The sequence below is a fragment of the Oncorhynchus nerka genome, linkage group LG4, assembly GCF_034236695.1.
Source record: "Oncorhynchus nerka isolate Pitt River linkage group LG4, Oner_Uvic_2.0, whole genome shotgun sequence".
Classification (NCBI taxonomy): domain Eukaryota; kingdom Metazoa; phylum Chordata; class Actinopteri; order Salmoniformes; family Salmonidae; genus Oncorhynchus; species Oncorhynchus nerka.
Genome location: NC_088399.1, coordinates 47,508,675 through 47,523,483, shown reverse-complemented (window position 1 = coordinate 47,523,483; position 14,809 = coordinate 47,508,675). Strand labels below are relative to the sequence as shown.

Here is a 14,809-nt window from a genome sequence, read left to right as displayed (position 1 = left end):
GATAGGATAGTCTCGAACAGAGCTCATCCAGCTTATTCTAACTTTGAACCTTGATCTTTGAACTTTATTAACCCTTAAATTAAAAAGGATTATCTTCAATGTCAATGTCAATTCATTATTCAATGTCATTACTTTACAGTTTGTACACTTAACATTTTCCAATATTAAATTGAAATAGTAGGTTCAAAGTCAAACTAATAATCTGTCATATAATCTGATGATATAGTATTTATCTCCTTGAAGAAAAACACTTACCTATGAAGAAAATATTGCAGACTTTAGTAGCGAGGTTTCACGTTTGCATGAATAATTCACTTGACTGTCATCTAGAAAACAATTAAATAGGTATTACCAAATGACTTATATAGGAGCGATGCGGAAGAAAATTTAAGAGACAGATCACAATCGAAGGGTGGTGTCGTTTGCGATGATGATGATGACCATATTGTTATTTGGAGGACCTATGGAAGGTGTGTGTTTGTTGGCAAGCATGTTAAACATTGTTGTTAAATGTGAGCAAAGCACTCAACTCTTAACTGCCTAGATGTTACAGGTTAAAAAGTGGTTCTACAAAAAGGACTACAATAATCCCATTCAATTTCACCCAATTTCATCATATAATCTACTATTGCTATGTAATTTAAAATGTATTGAAAACACAAAGTACAAGTGCAGATATGTTATTGTCCAATTGTATTTATTCCACAGTACAGACAATAATACATTGAGCGCTCACCCAGGAAGGGTAAAATTACCTATGAACCAGAGAGAGCGAGAGCGAGAGAGATAGAGATGGAACAGTGAGGGAACTACAGTGCCTTCAGAAAGTATTCACACCCTTTGACTTTTTCCACATTTTGTTGTGTTACAACCTGAATTTAAAATGTATTAAATTGAGATGTTTTGGAGCTGGCCTGCACACAATACCCCATAATGTCAAAGTGGAATGATGTTTTTCAATTATTTTTTTTTTTACAAATTCATAAAAAATTGAAAGCTGAAATGTCGTGAGTCAATAAGTATTCAAAACCTTTGTTATGGCAAGCCTAAATAAGTTCAGGAGTAAACATTTACTTAACAAGTCACCCTGTGTGCAATAATAGTCTTTAACATGATCTCTGTACCTCACACATTCAATTATCTGTCAAGTCAAGCAGTGAATTTAAAACACAGGTTCAACCACAAAGACCAGGGAGGTTTTCCAATGTCTCTCAAAGAAAGGCACCTATTGGTAGATGGGGGAAAAATAAACCAACATTGAACATTCCTTTGCGCATGGTGAAGTTATTAACTATACCTTGGATGGTGTATCAATACACCCAATCACTACAAAGACACAGGTGTCCTTCCTAACTCAGTTGCCGGAGAGAAAGGAAACCGCTCAGGGGGCCAATGGTGACTTTAAAAAAGTTAGAGTTTAACGGCTATGATAGGAGACAACTGAGGATGAATCAACAACCTTGTAGTTATTCCACAATACTTACCTAATTGACAGAGTGAAAAAAAGGAAGCCTGTACAGAATAATCCAAAACATGCATCCTGTTCGCAACAAGGCACTAAAGTAATAATGCAAAAAAATGTAGCAAAGCAATTCACTTTTTGTCCTGAATACAAAAGTGTTATGTTTAGGGCAAATCCAATACAACACATTACTGAGTACCACTCTCCATATTTCCAAGAATAGTGGTGGCTGCATCATGTTATGGTTATGCTTGTAATCATTAAGGACTGGGGAGTTTTTCAGGATAAAAAAAATGTATGGAATGGAGCTAAACACCGGGAAAATCCTAGAGGAAAACCTGGTTCAGTCTGCTTTCCAACAGACACGGGGAAATGAATTCACCTTTCAGTAAGACAATAACCTAAAGCACAAGGCCAAATCTACACTCGAGTTGCTTACCAAGAAGACAGTGAATGTTCCTGAGCGGCTGAGTTACAGTTGGACTTAAAGCCACTTGAAAATATTATGGCAAGACCTGAAAATGGTGATCGAGCAACGATCAACAACCAATTTGACAGTGCTTAAAGAATAATGGGCAAATGTTGCACAATCCAGGTGTGTAAATCTCTTAGAGACTTAACCAGCATGACTGTAATCACTGCCAAAGGTGATTCAAACATGTATTGACTCAGGGGGTTGAATACCTATCTAATTGAGTAATATTAGTGTTTTTCCTTTTTACAAGTTTGAATTTTTCTTTCACTTTGACATTAAGAGTATTTTGTGTAGATCGTTGACAAAGAAAATGACATTTAAATACATTTTAATACCACTTTGTAACACAGCAACATTTTGAAAAAGTAAAAAGGAACTGTTCATACATAACTAAACATTGTACCCACTCCTTGTTTTGAAAACTAATCTTGGTATCAAAACCACCCAAAGAAGCAATTCTGATGTTGGTGGTGTTTTGAATAAGAGTGCCACATCAATTACATATGTATACTCCCTACAGACTTCTTTAATAATGACTATTTGAAATCCAGACCTGCTACAAACTACAAAGGGAAATGGGTGAGATTGTAAGAGGTACAAAACACTATTTAATTTATGTACATGCCTTCAAATTCAAATATTCATTATATGATTATGCACTTATGTCAAATAAACTGCATATACTCAAAATGTACTTAAATTATTGCCACCTCGAACAATATATGTTACCATATATATATATATACACATACATACATACCACACACACAGTGCATTTGGAAAGTATTCAGACCCCTTGACTTTTTTCACATTTTGCAAATTTATGAAAAATAACAAACAGGTGCATCCTGTTTCCATTAATCACCCTTGAGATGTTTCTACAACTTGGAGTCCAACTGTGGTAAATTCAATTGATTGGACATTATTTTGAAAAGCACACACCTGTTTATATAAGGTCCCACAGTTGAAAGTGCATGTCAGAGCAACAAAAAAAAACTAAGGCATGAGGTCAAACGAATTGTCCGAGACAGGATTGGGTCGAAGGGAAGGGTACCAAACAGTTTCTGCAGCATTGAAAGTCCCCAAGAACACAGTGGCCTCCATCATTCTGAAATGGAAGAAGTTTGGAAGCACCAAGACTGTTCCTAGAGCTGGCTGCCCAGGCAAACTGAGCAATCGGGGGAGAAGGGCCTTGGTCAGGGAGGTGACCAAGAACCCAATGGTCACTCTGACAGAGCTCCAGAGTTCCTCTGTGGAGATGGGAGAACCTTCCAGAAGGACAACCATCTCTGCAGCACTCCATAAATCAGGCCTTTATGGTAGAGTGGCCAGACTGAAGCCACTCCTCAGTAAAAGGCACAGGACAGCCCACTTGGAATTTGCCAAAAGGCACCTAAAAACTCTCAAGACAATGAGAAACAAGATTCTCTGGTCTGATTAAACCAAGATTGAACTATTTGGCTTGAATGCCAAGAGTCACGTCTGGAGGAAACCAGGCACCGTTCATCACCTGGTCGATACCATCCCTATGTTTAAGCATGGTAGTGGCAGCATCATGCTGTGGGGATGTTTTTCAGCGGCAGGGACTGGGAGACTAGTCAGGATCGAGGGAAAGATGAACGGAGCAAAGTACAGAGAGATCTTTAATTAAAACCTACTCCAGAGCGCTCAGGACCTCAGACAACGACCCTAAGCACACCCTAAGCACACAGCCAAGTCAACGCAGGAGAGGCTTTGGGACAAGTCTCTGATGTCCTTGAGTGGCCCAACCAGAGCCCAGACTTGAACCCGATCAAACATCTCTGGAGAGATCTGAAAATAGCTGTGCAGTGACGCTCCCCATCCAACCTGACAGAGCTTAAGAGGATCTCCAGAGAAGAATGGGAGAAACTCCCCAAATACAGTTGTGTACCCAATGAAGACTCGAGCTGTTATCGCTCTCAAAGGTGCTTTAACAAAGTACTGCGTAAAGGGTCTGAATACTTTTGTACATTTTATATTTCAGTTGTTTTTTTAAATGTTAATACATTTGCAACAATTTCTATTGTGTGTAGATTGATTTTAGATCCCTTTTAGAACAAGGCTGTAACGTAACAAAATGTGGAAAAAATACTTCCCGAATGCACTGTATATGTATATTTACAGTGTTATGATAATCATAACGGCATTGTACTAATACAAAACATTTCCAATCTGTTCATGGAAATAATCCAGTAAAGCTTGTGTACATTTTATATTACTAATGCTTGAGTAAATGACATACATTTTATGTATACTGTATGTAGCTAAATATATTGGTCCCACTTTACAGTATATTAACAAAATGTTCAGAAATCTATGTATTTACATGGCAGCTACATAAGCAGGTACAGTGTTAATTACACCGTGGGTACACATCGTCAGCCTGAAATGCAGTCTGTTTGTGCATTACAGTCGTTGCCACATCCATGCCATTTCAAACATTAAAAAAATGGTTGGCATGACAAGGAGTGGAACGTTAGCACAGAACCGACTGAACACATTGTTATATAGTTCTCGTTATACCTGTTTATACTCCTAGTCGGTATTAGATAGAACGTCGCGGCCCAGAACGCCTAGGGGGAAACCAATCCAACCATCACCTTGGTTACGCCATTGGCTCACAGCAAAAACTTGACCTTTTTCGAACACAATTTTGTCTTTGTCTACTTGTTTTTGTCAATTACAAAACTACAGTTAAGAAAAGTACCGCATGCCTAAAGATTACTTTTCAATATTGAATGCTCCCAAGTATTTTAACTACTTAGAAAAGTGTAATATTGTAGGGCTTCCCTCGTGCCCCTTTTCATAACAGCGCTAACAGCCACACGAGTAGTGTGCTAGCTAGCTAGATACCGACCGGCACACTAAGCTAGGAAGACCAACAACACAAACAAACGGACTATACAGCTATAAGTAGTGAGTGGAGTTACAAACGGACTGTACTAAATGTCTTACCTGTGATTAAATGTTTTCCGTTTGTTTATGTTGTTGGTCTTGGCTAGCTTAATGTTCCGGTCGGTAGCTAGCTAGCACTCAGTCATCCCCTCCTAGCACCGTCATGAAAAGGCGCACGAGGGAAGCCTTACAATATGACGTATTTCTAAGTAGAGAATGCTCGGGAGCAGGCGATGTTGAAAAGCAATCTATATGCATGTTGTACCTTTCTCAAATGTAGTTTTGTAATCGACTTAAACAAGCAGCCAACAAGAATTGAATACGATTTAATACCGACTGGGACTTATCAATGGAGTTGTTGAATACTTGTTTCTGAATGGCTTGAAGGGCATTCTAGAGCATGCATTATTTCCCTATAACACAGGGTATATCAGCACGGTAGAATTCATTGGCTATAGTTAATTCTTACATGCTCTATGTTTGAGCTGTTTTTGAAAGCAAAAGTCGAATTGAAAACGTTATTGGCATTGTTGAATTACATTTTCATAATAGCAAGCTAGGACTGGTGGCTTGGTTAGCTAAACTAGCAAGTCTGTTTGTTTACCAAGGCAACTGTTGTAGCTATCCAGTAAACAAATTAACACATTTTTAGTGCCAAATGTGTTCAGTTATAGCCATGGTATGAAAAGGATAATCAACTCGGGGCTCTATGCGTTCTCTGGAAACATCTTCAATATGTTCCATAGAACGCATAGCCCTTTGTTGATTATTTATCCTTGACATATCTACAAGGCATTGAACTATAATAACTATTCAGTCACACACGTGGCCCCATAAAGTAGAACATGTTCTGTACCGAGTGTAAAACTGGCATCTAATAGTACAGTACATGCAAGACTGCTACTAAAGTGGCAATAATTCTAATATTCTCAAATATAAACAATAGTTCTTTCTGGAATACATTTCAATTTCAAGACATACTATAAGGGTTAGTGGTTAACATAATTTATATATAACTACTGTATACAATATTGATGGCTAACCCAGCCTGAATTATTTTGAACACCACATATTACAGGTAAAATAGAAGGTTCATCAGGATGGAATTTCACATGACAAGTTCACAATCAAACATTTCTTCATTCTGAAGGGGGGACAAAACTGCCTTCACAGAAGATAGGAAGCAATACAGTATTTTGTCAAGGCTTTGTAAAATGGTCCAGTTTGAAAAATAGTTTTGTTTTCACTATAAAATAATTGAACCTTTAACGGTTAACCTTTGTAAAGGGACAGCAGAAGTGTGAAGGGGTGGGACAGTGGATAAGTGGATGTTGTTAATGTTGTCTATACTCGTGCATGTTCGATAGATTGTCTCTGTCTGTGCCTTGTTGTGGTCATGCTACCCTGCGACTGAAACAATAATATTGGCAAAGAAAATACACACCTTCCACTGACTGTTGGTCCTCATCATAAACAAAACGCTACATTTTCAAATATTGTTCACCTGAAAGATCCATAATAGAAATTAAACTCATGTTGCGTAAGTAAATACCTCTCAACCATTATATTCCTACATATACAGTATCCTTTTTTACAGTATCTACACTGACAGACAGACAGACATATCCATGGATCATGTACAGTCTGGGCTCTCCAAGCCTATAGCAGGAAGACATTCAGCTCATCATCACCAGACCACAGGGCAGAGGGGAAACAGTATGGCTGTATCCAATACCTTCCCTAGTGCCTTCCAGATCGTCACCTCCAGCTCCAGTCTACATCCTTCATTAAAGTCGTAGTTCACTGAAAGATCAAAGTTTGTACGACTTGGTCAAACCTCAAAAGGGACCTTATGCAGCTGGATCTACACAACAAATGGTGTGGGACAGAGACTTGAAGTTACAACCTTTTTTATTTTATTTTTAAATATCTATCTATATATATATATATATATATATATAGGTCTGATCAATGTTTGATAAAAAAAAGAGGTTGATTTTGAAGTGAACTATTGCTTTAACTAACAATCATCACCTATGCTACTGCGCTTGAGCGGTGTCATAACAGGTTGCAATAAATGCAAGTTGGCAATAGTAGCATGTCCCTAGAATCAAAACAATATGCTAGAGCTTCCAAGCTCTCAAGTTATAAGTAAAAGTACAACCATAACCACATCCTATACAGCTAGCCATTATGTCCCTTAGATGTGGACAACATATTGGATTAAAAAAGATCTGCAAATCAGAAGTCATCTGATTGACATAGTTAAAATACAGTATAGAACACGTGCCTTTTCAACTAAAGCCACGCCGTCATGCTCTCAATGCAAGCCCGACTCTTCTCACTATACAAAGAAACGGTGGGATACAGCCTGGCACATTAGCTTCCCACACCCAACAACTGTTTGGCACGTTATTCTACATTATTCAGTAATCCTGACATTGAATAAATGTACACGAGTGTGTGTACTACTGCAGCACATATACCCTGCAATAATGAATCGTTTTTATGTCATGCACTACAAAAAGGTAACAAATATGTAGCGACATGAGACGGTAACACGATTCTCCAACATAAACGAGTGCAAAAAACAACAACGAGGTTGAACAGGTTGAGATACTACAGCCGCTAGAGAGAGAGATTGTTGGCTTTGTGTGATTAGTAATGGGGATATAATTGAAGACGATGATAATACCTAACCATACAGTAGGGGCCAGGTATTAGATAACAGGTAGTATGAGAGTTAGGTGTTCATCAAAAATTCTCTGTACAGGTTGCCATAGCTTTAGTGAAAGCATTAGTAACCCTTTCTTTTATAGTCCGATACCAGCTGGTATTTGCTAAGTAATAACATGGTATTTTCTCTGGTACTTCAGATAACGAATCACAATTGGAAACAACTTGGTATCGGGTGGTGGTTATTATTAGGTCAAAAACAGGTAAAAAAAAGAAAACAGGAGAGGGGAACTGTGAAATAAAGTGGAATCAAAGCATGTCTTCCTGCCCCTGAGGATGTCTGGCCATCCTGTCTGCTCTCAGAACGTTTACAACCCTTCTTCCTGTGACCTCATCGCCTGTCCTCGTCTGTTTGTTAGGAATCATGAAACGTCCCGCTTCCGTCCTTTGAATAGTGAGGGTTCGCTGAAAAACTTAAATCACTGTGAAAAGCCTAGATCACTTTTAGTATCCAGACTGAAATGTAGTAATGTCCAATGAATAGCATTCATCACATCCCTCAAGGAGGAAAGAGCTCTGAGCATCATAGGGAAGTCCACTGGAGTGTCACTGAATGGTGTGTAATGACAAAGGTTGATAGCTAAGAGGCGCCCGCAGGATGAACTGAAATGAATACCAACAGCATCATGCTTTTGGAAAACAGAGAGAGACACTGCTCCCCCACTGGTGGCTCAGAGGTATTGCAAGCAGATGGTCTGGTAAAGGGATTGCTGCTGTGTTCCGTTTGTTCAGCGTTTAAAAAGTGTCACTAATGTCTACTGTTATGACAAGCCTTGTCTAGCTCAGTCCTGGGATCCTTCAGAGTCTGACGTTATAAATGTGTCATTGGGGTTTAAGGCCTGTGATGGCCCACAGGCCATGCTGAAAGACGTGGTACAGTACAGTAGCTACTCTGTTACGGAGTGAAAAGGACTGGAGCTGAGGTCAACGGTAGAAATCGCTGTGTAGTACCACACTGATAAAAGTAGAGAAATGGCCCAGGAATAGACTAGAGGAAATTGTACATGTCATCCATAACCTTTCCCCTCCCTCCCTTTTGTCTTGCATCTCTCTCTGTATCCACCCTCTTTCCTTCCAGCCCTCTTCCTCTTGCTTTTCCTCTTCCCTCTCTCTTTCTATAGGGTAGTGGTGCTTCTCTCCGGGCAGTGTGAGTGGACTCGTTTTCTTATTGCCAGACACAATGGGGTAAGCGGGAAGGAAGGAGGTGTATCTCAGCGGATAGAGGAATAAAAACAGATGAAGTTGTTGACTTGTTGCCATGGCTACAGACTGACCTCCAGATCACCATTTGAGTCTTATTTTTGTGGCTCCACTGTCCGGGCCTGTCCTGAGCTGGGGTGTTTGTATGTGTGCGAATTCCCATTGTCCTCTAGGTAGAGCGAGTACATTCAACAATTACTCAGACAAGGGTAGGCACTCCAGGCCCTCAGGGGGTGACGATTAAGGCTTACGATCGTTTGTTTTTAGTTTTAATTTATTTTATTTTCCAGTTATTTTATTTTAGTGGCCAAGGTAGGTAATATAAAAGTCTTGACTGTGAGACTCTAATGCTACAGTAGAAATGTAATTTGATCTTTACAGCAAAGTCAGAGCACCTCCCATGTTTCTGGCTTTACTTTTCACTCAACCAATCTCTTCTCTCTCTATTCCTTTCGTATCTATTTCCCAAGAGACCCTGCTTCCTCCTCTTGCTCACCCTCTTTGGCCCTTTTCCCTCCCTCTCACTTTCCACCCCTCAATAAACCTTATCCCACCCTTTCCTTTCTCTCTCTCTCTTAAACATACTTTTTCCTATCTCCATCCATCCTCTCTCCTTGTCTCTCTCGCGGCCAGTCCAAAGATCATGGTGCTCCAGGTAGAGTCAGGCAGGGTCCCCTCCCCCCTGTAGCCCAGTCTGGTGAGTCCTATTTTGGGCTGAGTAATCCTCCTGACCCCTCCTTGGTGCTCCCGGTGCGGCCCCAACACCCAGCAGCTATACTCATACTCCTCTGGGTCCCCGCTCCTGCTCTCTCTCTCTCTACCTCGCATTGGCTCAGCGTGCGTTCTGTGCGTCCTGGTTGGCCAGGGGAGCTAGAGCCCGCCCCCCCAGTTGAGTTGATGGAGCGCAGGATGTGGTTGCGCTTGCGGAGGTAGTCCCCCCCGGCAGCGCCCAGTCCGAAGCTTCCCTTACGGAGAACAATACGGGCGCTGGCGGTCTTGGCAGGACGAGACCTCTGACTGTACTCCAGCTGGGAGAGATGGGACGCATAGCCGTCTGGGATGAACTGACAGAGAGGAGGGGGAGATCGAGAGAGGGAGAAAGAGGAAAAAGAGAGGGGGTAGGAATGGAGACGAGATCAGCTCAACCCCTCATCTACTAAACTATTCATCTATAGGAACACATTTGCGCATTCTATCTATTTAATGAGTTGAAGTTGGAAGTTAAGCATTTCAACACTTTAATTGATCACTTTTTGTTGGCGACAGTGCACTTTCTACCAGCTAGTTTGGTACCTGACACTGGCTGGACATCCTCTTGGTGGGCCGTCCCACTATGTAGATGTGTGATGGGGGCAGGCCTAAGGAGGAGTACACTGTGATATCCTTAGTAGAGCCGTACGCGGCAAATATCTTCATATGGGCCTGCACACACACACACACACACAGGAATGGACTGTTAGAAACATTGTTGTTGTTACACTTACAGTTGATATATATATATATATGGCACCTTTCCAACAAGTCAGTTCATCAAATTTCTGCCGTGCTAAAGCCGCACCGGTCAACTGTAAGTGCTGTTATTGTGAAGTGAAAACGTCCAGGAGCAACAATGGCTCAGCCGCGAAGTAGTAGGTCACAGTGTGTACAAATCGTCTGCGTTGTGCGTACAAATCGTCTGTCCTCGGTTGCAACACTCATTACCGAGATCTAAACTGCCTCTGGAAGCAACGTCAGCACAAGAACTGTTCGCCGGGAGCTTCATGAAATGGGTTTCCATGGCAGAGCAGCCGCAAAGAAGCCTAAGATCACCATGCGCAATGCCAAGCGACTGCTGGAGTGGTGTAAATCTTGCCGCCATTGTACTCTGGAGCAGTGAAAAGCATTCTCTGGAGTGATGAATCACTCTTCACCATCTGGAAGTTTGACAGACGAATCTGGGTTTGGGGGATGCCAGGAGAACACTACCTGCCCCAATGCATAGTGCCAATTGTAAAGTTTGGTGGAGGAGGAATAATGGTCTGGGGCTGTTTTTCATTGTTCAGACTCCTTAGTTCTAGTGAAGGGAAATCTTAACGCTACAGCATACAATGAAATTCTAGACGATTATGTTCTTCCAACTTTGTGGCAACAGTTTGGGAATGCCCCCATGCACAAAGCGAGGTCTATCCAGAAATGATTTGTCGAGATCGGTGTGGAAGAACTTGACTGGCCTGCACAGAGCCCTGACTTCAACCCCTCGAACACCTTGGGATGAATTTGGAACGCCGACTGCAAGCCAGGCCTAATCGCCCAACATCAGTGCCCGACCTCACTAATGCTCTTGTGGCTGAATAGATGCAAGTCCCGCAGAAATGTTCCAACATCTAGTGGAAAGACTTCCCAGAAGAATGGAGGCTGTTATAGCAGAAAAGGGGGGTCCAACTCCATATTAATGCCCATGATATTAGATTGAGATGTTCGACGAGCAATGTAGTGTATTTGTGACAGTAGAAACCTAACTTAAAAACCTTAGGTCCCCTTACCCCAACCCACCCCGAACAACACACTCACCCTACCCCAACCCAACCCAAGCCATACCCTAACCCCTACACCCTCACCCCCCCCCCCCCCCGCCCCTCTTACCTCACAGATAAGGGACTTGAGGAAGTTGGCCTTGTGTCTGAGGGGGTCGTGGACCAGGCCGTCACAGAAGGACACGATTCCATGAGGGAAGTTATGCTGAGACAGCCAGGCCACCACACGCTGCTTCTGCATGTCTGGACGACCCGTCACATACACTATCAGATAGCCCAGGTCCTGCCAGTGTCTGAAGGGAGAGAGAGAGAGAGAGTTAGAACAGGCTGTGGGTGAGCAGGTGACATCCCAAAGAGTCTGGTGTATTATCTATCTATTAAGTTATTCATTTGCTGATTCACAACTTGTACGCCACATTAGGTAGTGTGACTCCTGGTCAGGAACATAACAGTACATAAAATACAAATCATGATAGAATAAGACCCATCGTGTTCCTACCTGACCACGTCCACAGCTCCAGCCCTGACCTTGGGGTCGCTGCCCATGATGGACACGCTGGCAGCAAACGAGCCGTCGATACTGAACACTACAAAGTCTGTTCCCCGTGGCAACACCGTCAGGTAGCTGTCCGCAAACGTATGGTCACCCCTGAGATAGGGAGGAGAAACGGGGGAGGGGAAGGGAGAATGTGTGGCAAGGGGGAACACATAATTCAACACTTGTTCTCATACTCAAAAACACCCACCGAAAACAAGCAAATCAGATATTTCAAGGGATTCAACCCATAACCTACCTGACAACCAGCTTGACAGGATAAACTCCAATGCCCAGCCTTTTGCTCTCTGGGATGACATAAGAGATGCGTCCGCTGCTATTGGTCAGCTCGGTTTCAAAGTACACCCACTCTCCTGAGGGGGGCTGGGTCATGATGTGGATGTCAATCTGGGGGGCAACAAGAGGAGGTTACACATAACAGTATCACAACACGTCTGTATATTACATCAAATAATGACTGACTTGCCCATGTGTTCCATTGACAAACAATACATTATGCTCAAATATTGAGTTGGATGCAAGTGTCTCTCAGTTGCAGAACTGACGTTTGTTCCGCAAGACAAGTTGGCATCAATGAGTATGGCTTTACCTTCTCCCCAGTGAGGGTGACCATGTCCAGAGGTCCGTACATGAAGCGTCCCATCACCAGCTGTGTTCCGTCCTCAGAGAACACCGCATCGTTCACGCGGTGGTTGGCCGTCACGTTCTACACACACACAGACGTTTACCGCGGTCAATACCTCTGCAACTTGCCGACAGAAAGCCTAAAAAAGGGGGGTTAAGGAAGTGGTCTGTCCTCACCCTGATCTTGACGTGGGTCCTCTTGCGGATCCACTTCTCTCTGGGTTTAGAGGGCTTGAACTCGGTCACCTCTTTACCGTCCAGCTCCAGAATACTCGAGTTCTCATGCCTCATCACCTGGAGGAACAGACAGGGATGATTACATAGGCATTCATATAGCGTTCACCAGCCCAATAGGAGGCTATGCCATTATATTTGGCAACTAATATTCATATGGTCTTACCTCTCTGAGTAGGAAGGAGGCATTGTGAGTGTACTTCCAATATGATGTATGGAAGAGGTCTATGAACATTCATAAGCATTCACATGAAATTCATAAGCAGTTCTCTAGTCAATTGGTACGAATGTCTCATCCTATATTCAGGAAGGGCCTTTTCCCCTTTATTCAGATTACACCTGCTCACTTTCGGTTGTTTGAAAAGGAAATAATCTCCAAAATATCTTAATTTTTTAAACAAGCCTTAGAAAGTTGGTTGCAATATCAGTTTAATCCACCTGAAAGGACGGAACAAATAGTACAACAAATATTGTGGTTAAATTCAAATATACTAACTGATAAAAAAAAACTATTTATCGAAGAAATGTTTAAAAAAGGTATAATTTTTGTGAATGATATCATAAATAGGACTGGTGGAGTTATGTCACACATGCAGCTAACACAGACATATAGAAATGTCTGCTCTACCCAAAATTACAACCAATTATTTGCAGCATTACCACAAAAATGGAAGACGCAAGTAGAAGGGGAAAAAAGTAAGGAACTTGTATGTCGGCCCTGTATTAAAGAACATAAATGGTTAAAGAAAAGTGTGATAAATAAAAACATATACCAATTTCATTTAAGGACCAAAAAACGGACAGCTTTGCCATATAAATTGCAAAATAGTTGGGAAGAGATTTGCGATGTACCCATTCCATGGCACATGGTTTATGAATTGATACGCAAAACAACGCCGGATTCAAAACTTTTCAATATAAATTACTATACAAAATTCTTGCAACTAATAGAATGTTATATATATGGGGGATACAATCTTCCCAGCTCTGCAGATTCTGATGTGAGGAGGCAGAGTCATTAGATCATTTTTTTTGGTATTGTCCATATGTAACTCATTTTTGGTCACAGGTCCAGGAATGGCTGAAGAATTGCAACATTTGCCTAGAACTAACACTACAGATAGCAATACTGGGTGATTTGAAAAGCCATAGTCAATCAATCAATAATATAATCATTATTTTAGCAAAAATGTTCTTTTTAATTTACAATCTGTAGAAGCTATGATAATAGGAAGGTTCAATTCTTTTGTGAAGCATCACAGCACAGTTGAAAAATATATGGCAAGTAGAAATCCAAAATGGATGATGTTGATGGACAGATGGGAGGGGTTGAGTGGAGCTGAAGGGTGGGACCAATAACAAGATCAACAATGTAGGGCATAAGGGATCTGTAGAATGTACATAGGTTCGGAGCTTTTGTGAAATAGCATAGTTACAAATAGAAATCAAACTGGATGGACATCAGAAATAGAGGAAGCACTAAGAACAAACAAGAGAGAACTATTGTAAAGTAGACTGTGTCTGTAGAGTGTGTATAAGATGTATGGATTGAAGGTAGAAGCAGAAGTGTTTATTAGTTTACTCCAATTGGGGGATCGGCGGAAGGGTTTGCGGGGAATAATAATAAAGGTATTTTCTTTTAAAAAGTATGTATGTCTATATAGGTATGTGTATGTATATATTTGCATGTGTGTATGGATATATATATTTACTAAAAAAATATGGGGGATTGGAAATGATGCAGACAATTACATTGGAAGCAACATTCTTTCCGCAATATTAAGCTGATCCACTCATAAATTTTTTAAAATAATTCATAAGCAGTCATACCTGTCTGAGTAGGAAGGAGACGACGTCAGTGGACTCCCAGTACGACGCATGGAAGAGGTGAGGCAGGGCTACAGTGGGGAAGGCTGTGAGGGCATCAGGACAGTACAAGGCAAAGTCCATCCTCTTACTGCCCCACCACCGAGATGCAACTGAAGAGAAGGAGCGAGAGAGAGACAGAAAGAGAGAGAGAGAGAGAGAAGTCTGACACATAATCACAGTAGAGAAAAGACGACAGGGTTTGTAAAAGACGTCGATGTGTATTT

General features: G+C 41.5%; 1 protein-coding gene across 2 annotated transcripts in view; it reads right to left on the bottom strand.

Annotated features, from left to right (window-relative positions):
* Positions 1-676: 676 nt before the first annotated feature.
* Positions 677-14,809, bottom strand: part of LOC115127748 (membrane-associated phosphatidylinositol transfer protein 2-like) — a 90,697-nt gene continuing 76,564 nt past the window's right edge. For both annotated transcript variants that reach the window (XM_029657369.2, XM_029657390.2), the window contains 8 exons: positions 14,547-14,695; positions 12,660-12,776; positions 12,448-12,564; positions 12,097-12,245; positions 11,802-11,951; positions 11,412-11,595; positions 10,083-10,211; positions 677-9,853 (listed from right to left, as the gene is read on the bottom strand). In XM_029657369.2, coding sequence (XP_029513229.2) covers positions 9,494-9,853; positions 10,083-10,211; positions 11,412-11,595; positions 11,802-11,951; positions 12,097-12,245; positions 12,448-12,564; positions 12,660-12,776; positions 14,547-14,695 — 1,355 coding nt within the window. In that variant the 3' untranslated portion in view covers positions 677-9,493. The remainder of the gene's footprint in view (positions 9,854-10,082; positions 10,212-11,411; positions 11,596-11,801; positions 11,952-12,096; positions 12,246-12,447; positions 12,565-12,659; positions 12,777-14,546; positions 14,696-14,809) is intronic.